Source organism: Triticum urartu, chromosome 3A, assembly GCF_056163025.1.
Source record: "Triticum urartu cultivar PI428250 chromosome 3A, HENAU_Tu73, whole genome shotgun sequence".
In the NCBI taxonomy this organism is placed as follows: Eukaryota; Viridiplantae; Streptophyta; class Magnoliopsida; order Poales; family Poaceae; genus Triticum; species Triticum urartu.
The window spans coordinates 733,902,467-733,917,795 of NC_141875.1; the positions used below are offsets into that span (position 1 = coordinate 733,902,467).

Genomic DNA, 15,329 nt, shown 5'->3' on the forward strand with positions numbered 1-15,329 from the left:
CTTTTCTAATGCATTGGTGCTTAAGTGAGGTGCCAAGTGCATTAAAAAAGCTCAGCGGCTATATTTCTAATGCGTGTGGGAGTAACCTTCATAACTCGAGTAGGGCGTTTCGGTGCCCAGGCTCATCTGTACCCGGTTAGAAAAAAAATCATAAAAGCTTCAAAAAATTCTATTTTTTTGTGCGGTAGACAATTTGATGCGTGAGGCCTGCTTCAAATTTCAAGTCATTTAAACATTTGAGCAGCTCTAAACAAAAAAGACAAATCAGGCCAAAACAGTACATGAACAATAAATATTTTTAAAGACCTTCAATTTGTCGTTTTTAGTGAGGTGTCTTGCCATCGTACAGTTGATAAAGTGCGTGTCTTCAACTGTCTGCCGCCGAGCAAATAGAACAGACAAGCGAGAACGACATACTACGATGGTTTAGTAAATCGGCTGTTGGTAGTGAGTTTTCGGAAAGACATAGCATCTGTGCATGGTGGAGCATTGGGAAGTGCCTTGAACGATGTATGAACAAGGCCCTGGCCTGGTCAGTAGTCTTTTTGGGCCGGGTCACCGGAAGGATCAAATATGAATCCAGTCCGGGCCGGGAGGGCGATCTCAAAACCCAAACCGTCCGATCCCGATGACGATCATTATCCACCCGTGTATTTTGGCCTGGACCGGCGCGGCGCGGCCCAAACAAACCTGCTCGCCCGATCCGCGCGGTTCAGATTCAGAAGTCTCCCCCACCCCACCCCCCGTCCGCCACCACCACCAACCCGTCGCAACCCACCGGAAACCCTAACCCTAGCCAGGCCGCGCCGGCGAGTCGACGGAGCCGCAGCAGCGCAGGCGAGGCGAGTCGGAGGAGTCGAGGTAGTCGCGGCGCCACAGCGCGGGCGGGCCGAGGGCGCGGCGCCGGCGGCGGCAGGTCCTCCCGGCGACCTCCGGCGGCCTCTTCCTCCCCAGTAAGCCCCCGCCCCCCTCCTCCCCCGGCCCTGATCCGCCCCCCGCCCCGGGGGGCCCGTACGCGTCGTGCCCCGCTGGTCTGGTGAGCCGGTGGCGTCCCTGACCGAACCGTTATCGTCTGTTTTTTCATCCATTTATTAGAAAATAATAGTAGTACTATTTTGCCTTAGCCGAACCTATGCTGTGCTTGTTCTCGACTGGCGGCTGCTGCCTGCAATGCCTATCTATCAGTGTTCACATGGCATTTCATATGCCAGACTTAGATTCATTGCAGTGCCGACCTTGGTGTTTACTGTTTTTTTTAACACAGTACAGACGCAAGCGCTCATATATAGTAACACGCATACACTCGCCGACCTTGGTGTTTACTGTTAGTGTAATTGCATTTTAGTATTATTATCGTACAACACCGATAGCCTGATGGATCATCATTCTTGCATGCAATGTGGCTGTATCCTTCAAAATCCTTACAATGATGATCTTGGTGTATCGATGCATGCACCCTTCCAAGATCCTACTATTTTCCTTCTTAACCAATGAACGGCGTGGTTTCTGGTCATGCACATAATTGACTACTTTCATGGCGTGGATAGATTTCAGGAGGGCGAATTTTACTTCTTCCAAGTGACGAAACCAGGACTAGAGTTTACGTGCTTGCTGTTAGTCAGTCATGGTTGATTTACTGGTTACAAGCAAAACCCACTTCAGCACAAGGCTACAGTTTATGTGCTTGTTGGTGGTCATTCATGCGGAGTCCGCTGGTTGGCGTGTTTAGTTTTTTACTTGCAAAAATGAAGCTTTTGTAAATGCCTCTTCACATTAGTTGCTTGCCCGTTCTTGTTCAGTACCATTTGGCCCTGGACATCTATTATTACGCGGGGTGGTTGTAGCTTCTGACCAGACTGTTACTAACTCAAACATGTGGATTTCCAGTGATTTAGGAGGATGATGGCGCAGGCCCTGCAAGGGATCCAGCAGCAGTATGCGCCGAGTGGCTTGCCTGTCCAGAAACGTTATACAAAGGAGACCGCAGCGCAAATTCTTCAGCTGGATGATATGGATTCGGATACTTCCCCGGTCCGTCTCGTTATCAAGCACAAAATGTAAGTAGTCATACCACCGATATCGAAAGCAGTGCTGGCTCATTATGTTAGCAATGCTTACATTCTGTGTCCCTTGTTCTAGCTATTTTACTGCATGTACTACTCCAAGTTTATCGCATGTTGATAAATCTGCCATTGTTCCTATTCTTGTAGTATGCATTGTTGTGCTGTTCTCGAGGACGATTGCAATGGCGTGGTCTCTTTCTACATGTAAAATATAATAAATAGTCTTAGGAGAAACTTCTAAATTTTGGGCAAAGTGAATTGTCACTATTTAACTTCAGCCATATACATCCGTGCGAAATATGTTTGACATTCTATGTATGACTACCATCTGTGCTTTATTGTTTGAAACCCATGCATAGTTGATAATTCAGATGATATTAGAAGTGGTTCTATCTTTCTAACTAATTTATCATCAATATTTCTTGTCTCCACAATACATCCTGATCTCTTTATCTATCCAGTGTAACCTACCTGAAAGGAAGGGAGCAATTCTATAACCTGCACCCACGATATCTTCTGGCAGTTTCAAAAAGTATTGATGAGCAGCTTTATAAGGATGCAGAATCAAAGGTTTGTTTTGCTTCGCGTAGCAAATATAACTCTTCCCTCTATTTTACTATAATCGTGGCTGGCCTCACTCGTTGTGCTTTGTTTGGAGTTATTTCTGCTCTCTGTTACATCATCTTCATTTGTTATCTTTTATGTTGTACTGAACATAAACTTATTGTCAAAGTTTGAGCTATTCTTGTATTTTGTTTTGTTTTTCGTTCATGGTACTGTTTACTGTTAGATTATGTGATACTCCCTCCTTTCCGGTTTATAGGGCTCAATTCAAAAATCTCACCAACCAAGATAGATTATGAGTGGTGGAATATTTTTTGTAGTTTGCAAAAGCACCCAATTAATGCTCTTGTTTTCCTCAAAAAATTATGTTTACCAATGCATTAATTGCAATGCATGCATGCATAAACCACATGCATTGGTCAATTTTCTCTTAATACTTGCATGCAATGATTTAATACACCTCGGAATCTGAACTTGTGATGGGGAACAACCAAATTGAGCCTTATAAAATGAAAAAAACTAAAATTTTGAGATAAGCCCTATAAACCGGAAAGGAGGGAGTATATTCATGGAATTCTACCATTTATTAAATTATATTATTACAATTCTGAATGACTTGTTACTTGCTAACACCTAGTTCTTTTCTCCCAGATCGACTACATGGATTTTGAGACTTTAGAAGTTAGGCTGAATGCTCTTCTCAGTCGTGGATCATTTGGCAACAGTAGATATGCTTTGGCTTCTTCAGCATCTTTACCGACATCACACTCAGAACAGCTTGGGATAGAAGTAACAGATTCAAGTATACAGAATGGTAGAGCTGTACCTGGTTCTGTTAATCCCCCCCTGCCTGCTAGAGACATATCACATAATGTCTTATATTCTCAGGGTGAGTTAAGATTATTAGTTTTCTTTCTTGACCTCACAGTACAACTTCAGTATTTTAACTTTGGACTGATTTTAGTAGGATTTGCACCAACCAGTCACCATGAAGCTGCTGCCAGCTTTGTTCATTCATCGGCTGATAAGATTAAACAGGTGCCTGAAAGCTTAGCAAACGCCACTGCCGCACCATGTGTGTCATTACTACCAAAATGCAGTCCCTGTATTGCTGGAGATTTCGGTGGTGGAGTGCCAACTGGCCATACAAAATACCATTTCCCAGGTTAGTTGTTTTACTTATACCATGACTTACGTATGAAACTTAGCTTAAGCTGTTTTGCATCATATAAACATTATGACCAATTTGTGCCAGGCGATGTTCATCAAGTTGATAGTCAACAACCGTCGACATCGGGTAGTTCCAGTTCTGTGTCTGCGATGTGTGATCGAACCGCAAATTCTACAAATAACAACAGATATTCTGCTGGCCAAGTATCATCGTCTATGCAATACAGAGAATGCGGGAAAGTGTTGTATACGCGGAGCCACCCAGTAGAGGAATCAGATCAGTCAAATATCACAGCCGGATGCCACGACTTGTATATCCATGACCAATCTAAAATTCGCACTGACATCAAGAGAGAATGCGGACTTGAAGGATGCATGCAAATGGATGAAACATGTTTCTGCAGGGAGAAATGCTCAACTTTAAACACAAAATTCAGTTATGACCAATGCAGCTGTATTGCTGCTGACTCTGGTAATTGTGTCTCTATAAGAGAGGCAGTGAAGGGAGCCGAACAGACATCAAATAGCACTGTATCAAAACCAACTTCCCCTACTTCGGATGAATCGTCTGGCAAGCATCATCCGGCAAAACGATTGAGGATCAATTCTCCCAGGCCTGTCCATGCTGATAAAACAAAGTTTCCAAAGGAACTACAGCCTGCTGCCAATGGAACTTATGTCTCTTCTGAAACCACAGCATTACCTACAAAGTCGCCATCTGGCTGTTCCTTGCTGGACAGCAATGCTAGCAATAACATGGAGATAATTAGATTGCCGGAGACTGGTATGCAAGCTGAAGAAGGGTTGTGTCATGGAAATGGTGACATCGAGATGAAGGAATTGTCATGTTATGGAAATGGTGACATCGAGATGAAGGAAGGGCTGTGTTATGGAAATGGTGACATCGAGATGAAGGACTCAAAGCTTGGCTCAGTGGATGAAACATCATTAGCAGCCAGCTTAACTGCAACGAAGAAAAGAGGGGGTTCAATACTTTATGCGCTAAGTGCTGAGGAGCTTAGAGATCACATGAAAAGTTTGAACCAACATATTTGTCTGGTGAGTGCAGAGCCCGTTCTCATAGGTTTGCTATTACTGTAATATCACTTGATGCTTAGTTATGCCACCGAGTAATATGCAACATAATTATTATGTTATTCGACTAGAGTCTGGCTCAAGAAGTGTTAGTTTTGTTTTATCATGGTAACTGGATTGCCTGTATAGTGCATAATATTTAGTTATTTCAAGCTATCAAATTCGTTGACTCAGTTGCTTTTTATTTTCAGAGCCAAGTGATGACAGAAGAACACCCTTCAGGCTTGCCTGACCAAAATACGTGCAATTTATGTGGGATGGAGAGGATTCTTTTTGAACCTCCTCCACGATTCTGTGCTCTCTGTTTCAAAATAATAAATTCGACCGGATCCTATTATGTTCATGTGGAAAACAGAATTGATAAGGCTTCAATATGTGCCAAATGTCACCATCTTAGTACTGCAAAATTTAAATATGAGAAGAGATCAAATTACGCGGAAACAGATGCTGAGGCTGAATGGGTAATGTGCTTTTCTTATCTCTCTACTTATTCTTAAATCTTAAATTATATATACGAATTCCTCATCTGTTGTTCAACTTATCTCATTTCAGTGGGTTGAGTGCGATAAGTGCAAAGCTTGGCAGCATCAGATATGTGCCCTTTTTAACCCTAAAATTGCAGACGAGGAGGTGGAGTATACATGTGCCAAATGTTTATTGAAGGAGAGGGATAGTGGAGATATAATTTTGCCGGAGTCACCTACTGTTCTAGGAGCATTAGAGTTACCAAGAACTAAACTGAGTGATCATATTGAGCAGAGACTTTCATTGCGGCTTGAGCACGAACGGCTGCAGAGGGCAAGAGCTTCAGGAAAAGACATTGAAGAGGTATTTGTGCCATGTTTGTGATTATCCTGTAGACTTGTAGTACATACGAAACAAGTCCCATGAGTTATCTGCAATTATTGACCATACAGCGAACTGTAGGCCTATCACATCCCTGTTAAGACTTGTTTTATTATTTCCCAGGAGTTACTTGCTCTTCCTGATCCATGTTAGAAGTTACACATTAGCTCGAGTATTGTTAATTTCTAATCTTCTACCGCCGACTTTTCAGTTCAGTATCTATATATAGGTGGGTGGTATTAGTTGCATTTTAGGATCTTATTTTGTTAAACTGTAGCTTAGTTATGTGGTTGAATTTATTGGATTCAAATAAACATAATTTGATGTGATGATCCATGTCATATTATAACTCATGGCCAACTTAACGATAGAAGAATTGTGAAAACAATAGCGTTGATCTATATTATTTTCCTGTATTTAGGGATTGTGTTACAGTCTGATGTCAACTATGTGGTAAACTTATTTTAATTTTCTTTTTTGTGCTCCAATGTTTAGGTACCAGGAGTTGAAGGTCTTACTGTTAGAGTGGTTTCTTCAGCTGCAAGAGTGCTTCAAGTCCAACCACGTTTTCGGGATTTTTTTAAAGATGGGAAATATCCCGGGGAATTTCCATACAAATCAAAGGTGATTGGATGATACTTTATTAGACAATCTTTTTCCACAGTATCCATGTTAATAGTAATTTCAGATATTTAGTACATAATGAGGGCTAACTTTTAGTGCCTTTTGTTTTATACAGGCCATTCTCTTGTTTCAAAAAAATGAAGGTGTGGATGTTTGTCTATTTGCCATGTATGTACAAGAGTATGGTTCTGATAGCCCATTACCAAATCGAAGGCACGTTTATCTTGCATATATCGATTCTGTCAAGTACTTCAGGCCTGAAACCAAATCTGCAAGTGGGGAAGCTCTTCGAACCTTTGTGTACCATGAGATTTTGGTACGAGAAATGCAAATATTGAGCTGATTACGTAACTTTCTTAAATACATGTTGAACTGAAATTATTTTAATATGGTTCTCTCTTGTAGATTGGCTATTTGGATTACTGCAAGAAAATAGGATTTGTAAGCTGCTCCATATGGGCTTGCCCATCTACAAAGCGTGATGATTATGTTTTGTATTGTCATCCCACGTCACAAAAAATGCCCAAGTCTGACAAGCTTCGGAGCTGGTCAGTATATTTAACACGATATTTATGATTTAAATCTAATTATTTGTTTATGGGACTTAATTGGGCTTTCTCATGAATCTTCTTAGGTACCAGAACTTGATCAAGAAGGCTGTTAAGGATGGTGTAGTTGTGGAGCGTAATACATTGTACGACTTCTTTCTTCAGCCTACCAGTGATCGCAAGGCCAGTATATCTGCAGCATGCTTGCCATACTGTGAGAACGATTTCTGGCCTGGAGAAGCAGAGAGACTCCTTGAGAAGAAAGATGACAGCACCTCACAGAAGAAAGAGCCACAAGTAGGAAGGCTCATGCGTGTTGCCAAACGTGATGACAGGAAAGGAAACCTTGAGGATAACCTTGAGGATATCTTGCTAGTGCACAAAGTTAGTTCATTTTACTCTTGTTTTAATCCCCCTCTCAGTATAATGTTTGCACTGACATCATATTTTTCATTGTCGATAGCTTGGAGAAAAGATGCGAACAATGAAAGAAGACTTCATTATGCTTTGTCTGCAGCGGTTTTGCAAGCATTGCCACCAACCTATTGTGTCTGGTAAAAGTTGGGTTTGTACCTGCTGCAAAAACTTCCATCTTTGTGACCAGTAAGTATTTCTTCAGATCACTTTTTTATACCTACAGAATCTGCTGCCATAATGTTTCTTTTTGTAGAATGAATCTTCTGTGATAGTTATGATCACATTGAATTTGGTAGCAGTACTGAGAATACTTTTTTCTTATGAAAAATAGCTGCACACACATATTATCATCTAGTGCCTAGGCCCTTGTACCTAGCAACTTCCAGTTTCTTTTTGAAATTTGAATTGATCATCTGCCAATCTTGCAAAATGTACTTACATGACCCCTGTTTTATAACTTCTCAGTTTTTGTTCCTCGATAATCACCCATTTCATCGATATAGCATCCATTATTAATGATGTTTCGGTTGTTCTTCCTTGTAGATGCCATGCAGAGGAGCTAACTGCTCCACTAAAGGACCGGCATCCAGCTACAACAAAACAAAAGCATGCATTTCAAAGAGTACTGCTATAAACCCTGCTATACTTTTAGTTCATTTCACCGGTCAAATAAAGCAAGCACAATATGCATGCTGCTATTTGTTAAATGTATGATGAAATTTATACTTACCAGAGTAACTACCTGTTCTACAGATAGAGGAAGAACCTCTTCCAGAGACTGATGATGGAGATCCAACAATGGAAAGCAAGTATTTTGACAGCAGAATCGATTTCTTGAAGCACTGTCAAGACAATCAATACCAGTTTGATACACTCCGACGGGCAAAACACTCAACAATGATGATTCTTTATCATCTACATGATTCAGCTTGTTCTGCTTGTCACCAGGCCATGGATCAACGATTTGCGTGGCGGTGCCTGGTTTGTGCCGGCTGCAATTTTTGCGATTCATGTTATAAACAAGACGGTGAAAAATTGCACATTCATAAACTCAAACAGACGGAGCAACAAGTATTACCAAACTATACTCTACAGGTATCCTTTGTAATTCTCAGCTAGCGTAACTTTTCTGCATTGGGCTTACTTTGTAGTGCTGTGGAAAAATAGTTACAGAAGTAGGAAAAAGTTCATTAAACAAACAGTAAAATAGGCAGAAATTTGTTAGACAAACGGGATTATCACAATCCACCGCAATGCCGGCTGGATGTTAAAATTTGCACGGGAGATTCTAAATCTCTCATGTTTTGTTCTCACCTAATTCAGGTACAATTTCTGTGATTAGTTTTTTTTTGTGTGTTTCTTGGAATATGATTTTTGGTGGCATCAGTTCTTCACTTTACGTGCATTGCACCATTACTTTTTACTTGACCTTTTTGTCATTGTTTCATATTTGTGTTGGAGGTGCTTACTGCTTATGCTCAACTGTTTGTCTTGATAGTATCTTTTGTTGACTTTGAGCATATCCAGTTTAATAAGCAGTGTGAACCATGAAGGATATTCCTTGTTTTGGATTTCTGCGTGGTGGTTGTGTTCATTAATTGTCCTTTAAAAAAATGTTTGATACCAATGATGTTGATATTTTCAAAGCAGGACTATCTTGAGGCTTTGGTGCATGCATCAAAATGCTTCTGTGCTGCGCGTACTTGTGCTTTCAAACTCTGTTTTACAATGAAGAAGTTGTTCTTCCATGGTGTACGATGTGACATCCGCAACCGAGGAGGTTGCAGGAAGTGTATCTTCATGTGGAAACTTCTGCTCACTCATGCAAAACATTGCGGTGACGGGGCCTGTTCTGTTCCCAGATGCAGGTATAAAAGTCATGCTTTTTCATGCCAGCTTATTTGCATTACTCGTTATATTATGCAGCTCCTTTCCTTTCTCGGGGTTTCTGATGATATCCTTAATTCCATTTTATTTTAGGGACATCAAGGCATTCTTCATGGACAAGACCAAAATGATTGCTGGGCCACCTTGTGCCGTAGAGTGCTAGCGGATCCCGTCCAAATGAACTCTGCCGTGAACTACCAAGTAGTGGTTTTTTTCTCGAGCAGGAAGATTCGTTGATGAAAACGCAATAAGCTGCTGTTTGCCGCCGTACATCAGCAGGATTGCATTGCAAAGTAAATAAAATAGCGGCGACTTGGCGGCAGAGGCACCAGCAGCAGAGTTAAGTTAGACTGTTTTGCTGGTATTCCCTGGAATTTGCGCGCGCGAAGAATGCAGCAGCGCGTCGGAAGGAGATACCAGCAGAAGCTTGCATAGGCAGACAGGCATCCTCTGTAGTAGTGTCTGTACATAGACATGTATATATAGTTGGTTTTCTTTCTTGCAAAGCCATACATAGGATAGATGATTTTGTTTTATTGTTTCTTTTTGTACCCCCCCTGATTGGATTGAACAAGGCCACAATTTTGTTCAGCCTTGCTGCTGTACTGTGGCTCTGGCTAAATCCAAGTTCATTCAATTATTAATGTGTATAAGAAAGAAGATAACCCTCAGGCTGCATATACCTGTGCTTGTAAAATCTGCATTTGTTCATAATCTCCTTTTTTTTATTTAGAAGGAACTGAGGTCATCTTTAACCGATGTCCTAATAATACTTGACTCCCTAAAAGATTTGATGTATTTGCATATATATGAATTTGAAACTTGATAATTAAGTGCACACAATTTAACAATGTTTTCAGATTAATCATTCAAACTCAAGAACATGAAAGAGTTCAAATGAAGTAGTAATCCAATTAAGGCACAAGAATCAGGTGCTATGAAGTGACCACAAGTGCTCAACAAGATCATCTTGGATCATGTTTGCACTATGCTTTGGCTCAACGGGATCCCCATCTGACTTGATGGACGATAGATGTCATCGACAATCTAGTAGCTCATCGTGTGCTCATGACCATTGACAACATAGTTGTAAGGTGGAACATCTCTGGCAGCAAGCCATTCGAAAAGTGGTGACCTCTAATGGACATCAAGGTTATTATGAGAGCCAGACAATGGTGACCTCGAAAGGACTTTTGTGTTGTTTAGGTTTACCTAACAATGCTGCCGTGTAGTTCATTTTGTGTCCTACAGTACCTTTTATGCTTCATTCATCGTTCTTCGGAGCTGGTGCAATTATATATGAACACATAGCATTATTTGCCAAATCTTTTCCATCCACAAAGCTCTCACATATATGTGGTGTGTTATCTGTTTCTGGCACAAACAGGTTGATATAGAATGCTAAACAACTAGAGATATTTAAAAAAGGGTCGTAAACAATGGTTTAATCAAAACCATTGTTCCAGACTTGTTACTAAACGATATGGGAAGTTTTTTTTAGCAGGAGTAGTTCTTTCTTTGCCTACTCTTTATTTCATACCACTCCAAAATGAAGCGATGAGTCTAAGGTGTGTTTTACTTCTAGCAAGATTACAATTCGGCGTGTTTTCCTGCTTTCTGTGATCTCTAAACACGTGCAGGTGAGGCTGTGAGGGGGGGGGGGGGGGGGGTAGATCGGACATCCCATTGTAGTAGATCAACTCAACCACTCAAGGAACAATCTGAATATATAATGGAACACCACAAGAGGACAGTGAGATGTGAACTGCACCAGCAGTGTGCAATTTATGAAGAGTAATCAAGGAGCCCTCCTAGCTACTGTATCTATAGATTCAACTAGCATTTCCATGTTCGAGTACCGTAAACGTAATTGTTGAGGAGTTAAGATAAGATTTCATATATGTCCATTGAATGGACCCAATGCTCATTTAGAGGTTTTTATATAAATATACCACCCATCACAAAAAGATTGAAATAAAACACTAGTTGTAGGGTGGAACATCTCCGGCAGCAAGCCTTTCGAAAAGTGGTGACCTCGAAAGGACATTAAGGTTATTATGAAAGCCAGACAATTGCGATCACGGAAGAACTTTTGTGTTGTTTAGGTTTCCCTAACAATGCCGTTGTATGGTTCATTTTGTTTCTTATAGTACCTTTTATGCTTCATTCATCGTTCTTCGGTGCTAGTGCAATTATGAACACATAGCATTATTAGTACATCCATATAATTAATACATTCATAACGAAGGAGAATGGGAAGTACATCAACTCAACTACTCAAGGAACAATCTGAATGTAATGGAACGCTACAAAAGGACAGTGAGATGTGAGCTGCACAAGCAGTGAGCAATTTATGAAGAGTAATCATGGAAATGCTAGTTGAACCTGTGGTTGGATGGTTAGGAGGACAGTGGTATCCCCTGCCCACCAGAGTTCAAGTCTCATACTTGACATTGATGTTCGCATTTTTCTGGATTTATCCCATGCCTTCTGGCGATGTGCCCTCAGTGGGAGGAGACTTTCTCGTCAACTGCAAAGGCATCTGTGGCGACTTCGTCAATCTCAAAATGATGTGCCGGCTCAGTCTCTCGGAGGTGCTCATAGGGATAGAGTGTGTGTACGTGCGTTTATAGAGATGAGTGTATTTGTGTATGTATGAACGTCTGCACCTGTACCGTGTTAAAAAAACAGCAATGTGGAGGACTGGGAAGGGTTTCTAGTAGAAGGCCCCCCTTCACCTAAAACTAACCACCGGAACCTCGTGGGCACACTTTAAGCCATCGAGGAGGCTCCCATTCTCATGTCCTACGCCATTACTCGATGAAACCAGCTCCTCATTATCCTACCTACTCGAAGCTTCGTTTGATCACTTATTGCTTAAGATGGTTATAAGTTTAAGGACACAAGCAAGGTGATGGAATTGATGCACCATGTAATTGATATCATTTAGCAAAATGGAACATCTTAGTACAGCAAGGTCAAAGAAAGCTCTTTCTGCCCGGACTCACGCCCCCTCTCACCTGAAAGGAGTACCCAAAGATTTTGGACCGCAATAGCTGGCGAACGATTCGCTTTGAGGGGCTGGCATTTATATATGAATGTTTTAGGTGACAAGTTTAGTTATATGGGGTTGACAATTTCTTCAGAAACACATGACATTTTTTAGGAGGAATTGCTGCAAAAAAGACAAGATTTGTTATTGTCTTTTACCAACTAAACTTGCCACAAAACATTCGCCGGTCATCCCCCTCCCGGTTGAGTTCGCGAGATAACATTACCAAAGACTTTTACCTGCCCAACATAGTAGTAAAATCCACCCAGCAGAGTATTTATTATTGAAAGATGGCTCGATAAAGGAGTCAAAGCAATCTGCTGATAGAGCTGAAGTTAAGGCTTCATTACAAAAAACAGAGCATGAAATTTAAGTTTACAGCCCGGCCATAAAGGAACCGAATGAAAATTACTACTAGCATAGACAAACCCATCATGAATAGTGCCAGAAGACGACAAAAGCAAAGATAGACACTATTTACATCTGAATTTGTCTTTTTTTGTTTCTTCATGTGTATTTCGAATTTCGGTCTGAATTTTTTAGGGGATGCCGACGTATGTGCCGCGAACATCCATGATTGCTTCCAGAATTTTCCTTTCTGAGATGTTTAAATCTGAATCTTGTAAGTTGGTATCATATATGGTAGCATCGCGTGGTACTTTCCCATGATGATCCATCACTCTCCTCCTTCTGGCACATGCAAAGCCCCTGTGTTGCCATGAAGATGCCGTCACACTGGCCGTGCACCCTCCACAGATCGATGCCAGCTTCATCGTCCCCACTTTGTTGTGCCCTCTGGTTTTAGCTGATTGTGCTCAGCAGTATCCATCCATGTACACATTCCACATCTATCCCTTTGGTGTAGTAATGGCGGCATGTGCTGCAACAGTCGAGTTAACGGTGCGGCCATGATCGGTCGGCTTGCGCATTCAATTGCTAATCTACTTATCCATCTGTAGCTGCTGGTTAAATTGATTGGTTGAGATTGAGTGATTGCCTCTACGTACGTACGTGTGAAGGTCGAGCTGTTCATTCATCCCTTGAGTAATTGTTCATTGATGGATCTTCCATGGAGTGGATCGCTCGCTCGTCGCCTGCTTCCTGGCTATATACACACCCTCGTCATGGCTGCCGCTCCCTCACTTCGCTTGTGGTTGTTGTCGCAGAGGTGCAGCGGGTAGATAGATAGGTGGAGATGGTCGCCATGGAAGGAGGTGGTGGAGGGAGGCTGCTGCTCCGCGTTCTCATCGTCTGCGCTGGGGCGCTGATGGCGGCCGCTGCGGAGGGAGGCGGCGGCGGCGGGGACACGTCGGTCGTCTTCGTCGTCGGCATGGCCCAGTGCGCCGGCTGCGGGAGGAAGAGCTTGGGCGCCGAGGCGGCGTTCAGGGGCCTCAAGGTCGCCATCACGTGCAAGAACGAGAGCAAGGCCGTCGCCAGCCTCGACGGCACGGGCGCGTTCGAGGTGCTCCTCCCGGCCGACGCCGGCGCCTCCGAGTGCCTCGCGCAGCTCCAGAGCGCGGCGAGCGGCGCGCCGTGCCCCGGGCAGGAGCCGTCGAGGATCGTGCCGCTGCTGGCCGAGGGCACCTTCGTCGCCGTCGCTGGCAAGGCGGCGCGAGGTGGGACGTCGGCGGCGCCCGAGTGCGCGGCGGCCAACATCTGCTTCCCGTGCCACGCGTTCGGCAGGAAGCCCTTGTTCGCGCACCGGCGCATGAAGCCCATGCCGGTGTACGCTCCGCCCGTGTACGGGACGCCGGTGCCGGCGTGCCTGTGCACCCCTACCCCGGCCCCGGGGTGCCAGTGCCCTTCTGCCATGCCGGTTTACGGGACGCCCGTGCCGGAATACTACCCGCCTCCAGCCCCGGAGTACGGGACGGCGACGCCGGTGTATGCTCCGCCAGTGTACGGGACGCCGACGCCGGTGTATGCTCCGCCCACCGTGCCCGTGTACGGTACGCCGACGCCCGTGTATGCTCCACCGGTGTACGGGACGCCGACGCCCGTGTATGCTCCACCCACGGCGCCCGTGTACGGGACGCCGACGCCGGATTGCCCTCCTGAGGCGCCAGAGTACGGGACGCCGACGCCCGTGTATGCTCCGCCCACGGCGCCCGTGTACGGGACGCCGACGCCGGACTGCCCTCCCGAGGCGCCGGAGTACGGGACGCCGACGCCGGTGTACGCTCCGCCCACGGCGTCGAGATGCCTGTGCACGCCTACTCCAGAGCCGGGATGCCAATGCCCTTCCACGAAGCCGGCGTACGGGACGCCGACGCCGGTGTACGCTCCGCCCACGGCGCCGAGATGCCTGTGCACCCCGACCCCGGAGCCGGGATGCCAGTGCCCCACTCCAACCCCCACGCCGGTCTACGTGGCGCCGCCGACGCCGCAGCTCCCTCCCCCCACGCCGGTGTACGGGACTCCATCGCCGGTATACGCTCCACCCACGGCGCCGGTGTACGGGACTCCATCGCCGGTATACGCTCCACCGACGGCGCCCGTGTACGGTACTCCATCCCCGAGATGCCTCTGCACCCCGACCCCCGCGCCGGGGTGCGAGTGCCCTGCTCCCACCCCCACGCCAGTCTACGGCACGCCAGCACCGACGACGTACCCTCCTGCCGCTCCGGCGTACCCACGGCCGGCGCCGGAGTACGGAGCGCCGCCGGCGCCAGAGTGCCCGCCAGAGTACGGCACGCCCATCTACACTCCTCCGGGCCACCAGTAGTTCTATCAATGCATGGTAGCACTCTGACATTACGAGGGTACATTCTGAGGGGAATAAAAGGTTGTGAGACTGATTAATGGCGGGCAGCTTTGATGACGATGGAGCATGCTCGTGTACGCTGTACGTACTTTCCAAATTGTTTGCATTTGGCAATGGACACAGGAAGGTGTATGTTCATGCGTGATGTGACGTTCTCCCTAGGAAGAACTATACTCACTGGTCACTAGATCACGATGATGGCACGTGTTGCCGCGCCCCCCTAAGATTTATTTTTACCATAGTGCTATACTAGTATATAAATTATGGGAAACATGTGAGCCAGCAAAGATGGGTGGATG

General features: G+C 44.7%; 2 protein-coding genes across 4 annotated transcripts; both read left to right on the forward strand.

The window, feature by feature from the left end:
- Positions 1 to 715: 715 nt before the first annotated feature.
- On the forward strand, positions 716 to 9,892 carry LOC125546309 (putative histone acetyltransferase HAC-like 3). 3 transcript variants are annotated; one of them, XM_048710530.2, is made up of 17 exons: positions 716 to 953; positions 1,888 to 2,057; positions 2,525 to 2,633; positions 3,279 to 3,516; positions 3,592 to 3,792; positions 3,883 to 4,856; positions 5,084 to 5,353; positions 5,445 to 5,720; positions 6,234 to 6,362; positions 6,478 to 6,678; positions 6,768 to 6,910; positions 6,997 to 7,294; positions 7,374 to 7,513; positions 7,871 to 7,949; positions 8,081 to 8,422; positions 8,975 to 9,195; positions 9,308 to 9,892. In XM_048710530.2, exons 2-17 carry the CDS (start codon positions 1,900 to 1,902, stop codon positions 9,375 to 9,377), a joined length of 3,849 nt encoding a protein of 1,282 aa, XP_048566487.2. In that variant the 5' UTR covers positions 716 to 953; positions 1,888 to 1,899; the 3' UTR covers positions 9,378 to 9,892. The 3 variants fall into 3 exon arrangements, with proteins under 3 accessions (XP_048566487.2, XP_048566490.2, XP_048566489.2); XM_048710533.2 differs by having other exon boundaries at positions 3,595 to 3,792; XM_048710532.2 differs by having other exon boundaries at positions 717 to 953; positions 8,978 to 9,195.
- Positions 9,893 to 13,285: 3,393 nt separating this feature from the next.
- Positions 13,286 to 15,175, forward strand: LOC125546310 (uncharacterized). The gene has a single exon (XM_087514390.1). It carries the CDS (start codon positions 13,462 to 13,464, stop codon positions 14,989 to 14,991), a length of 1,530 nt encoding a protein of 509 aa, XP_087370516.1. The 5' UTR covers positions 13,286 to 13,461; the 3' UTR covers positions 14,992 to 15,175.
- Positions 15,176 to 15,329: the final 154 nt, after the last annotated feature.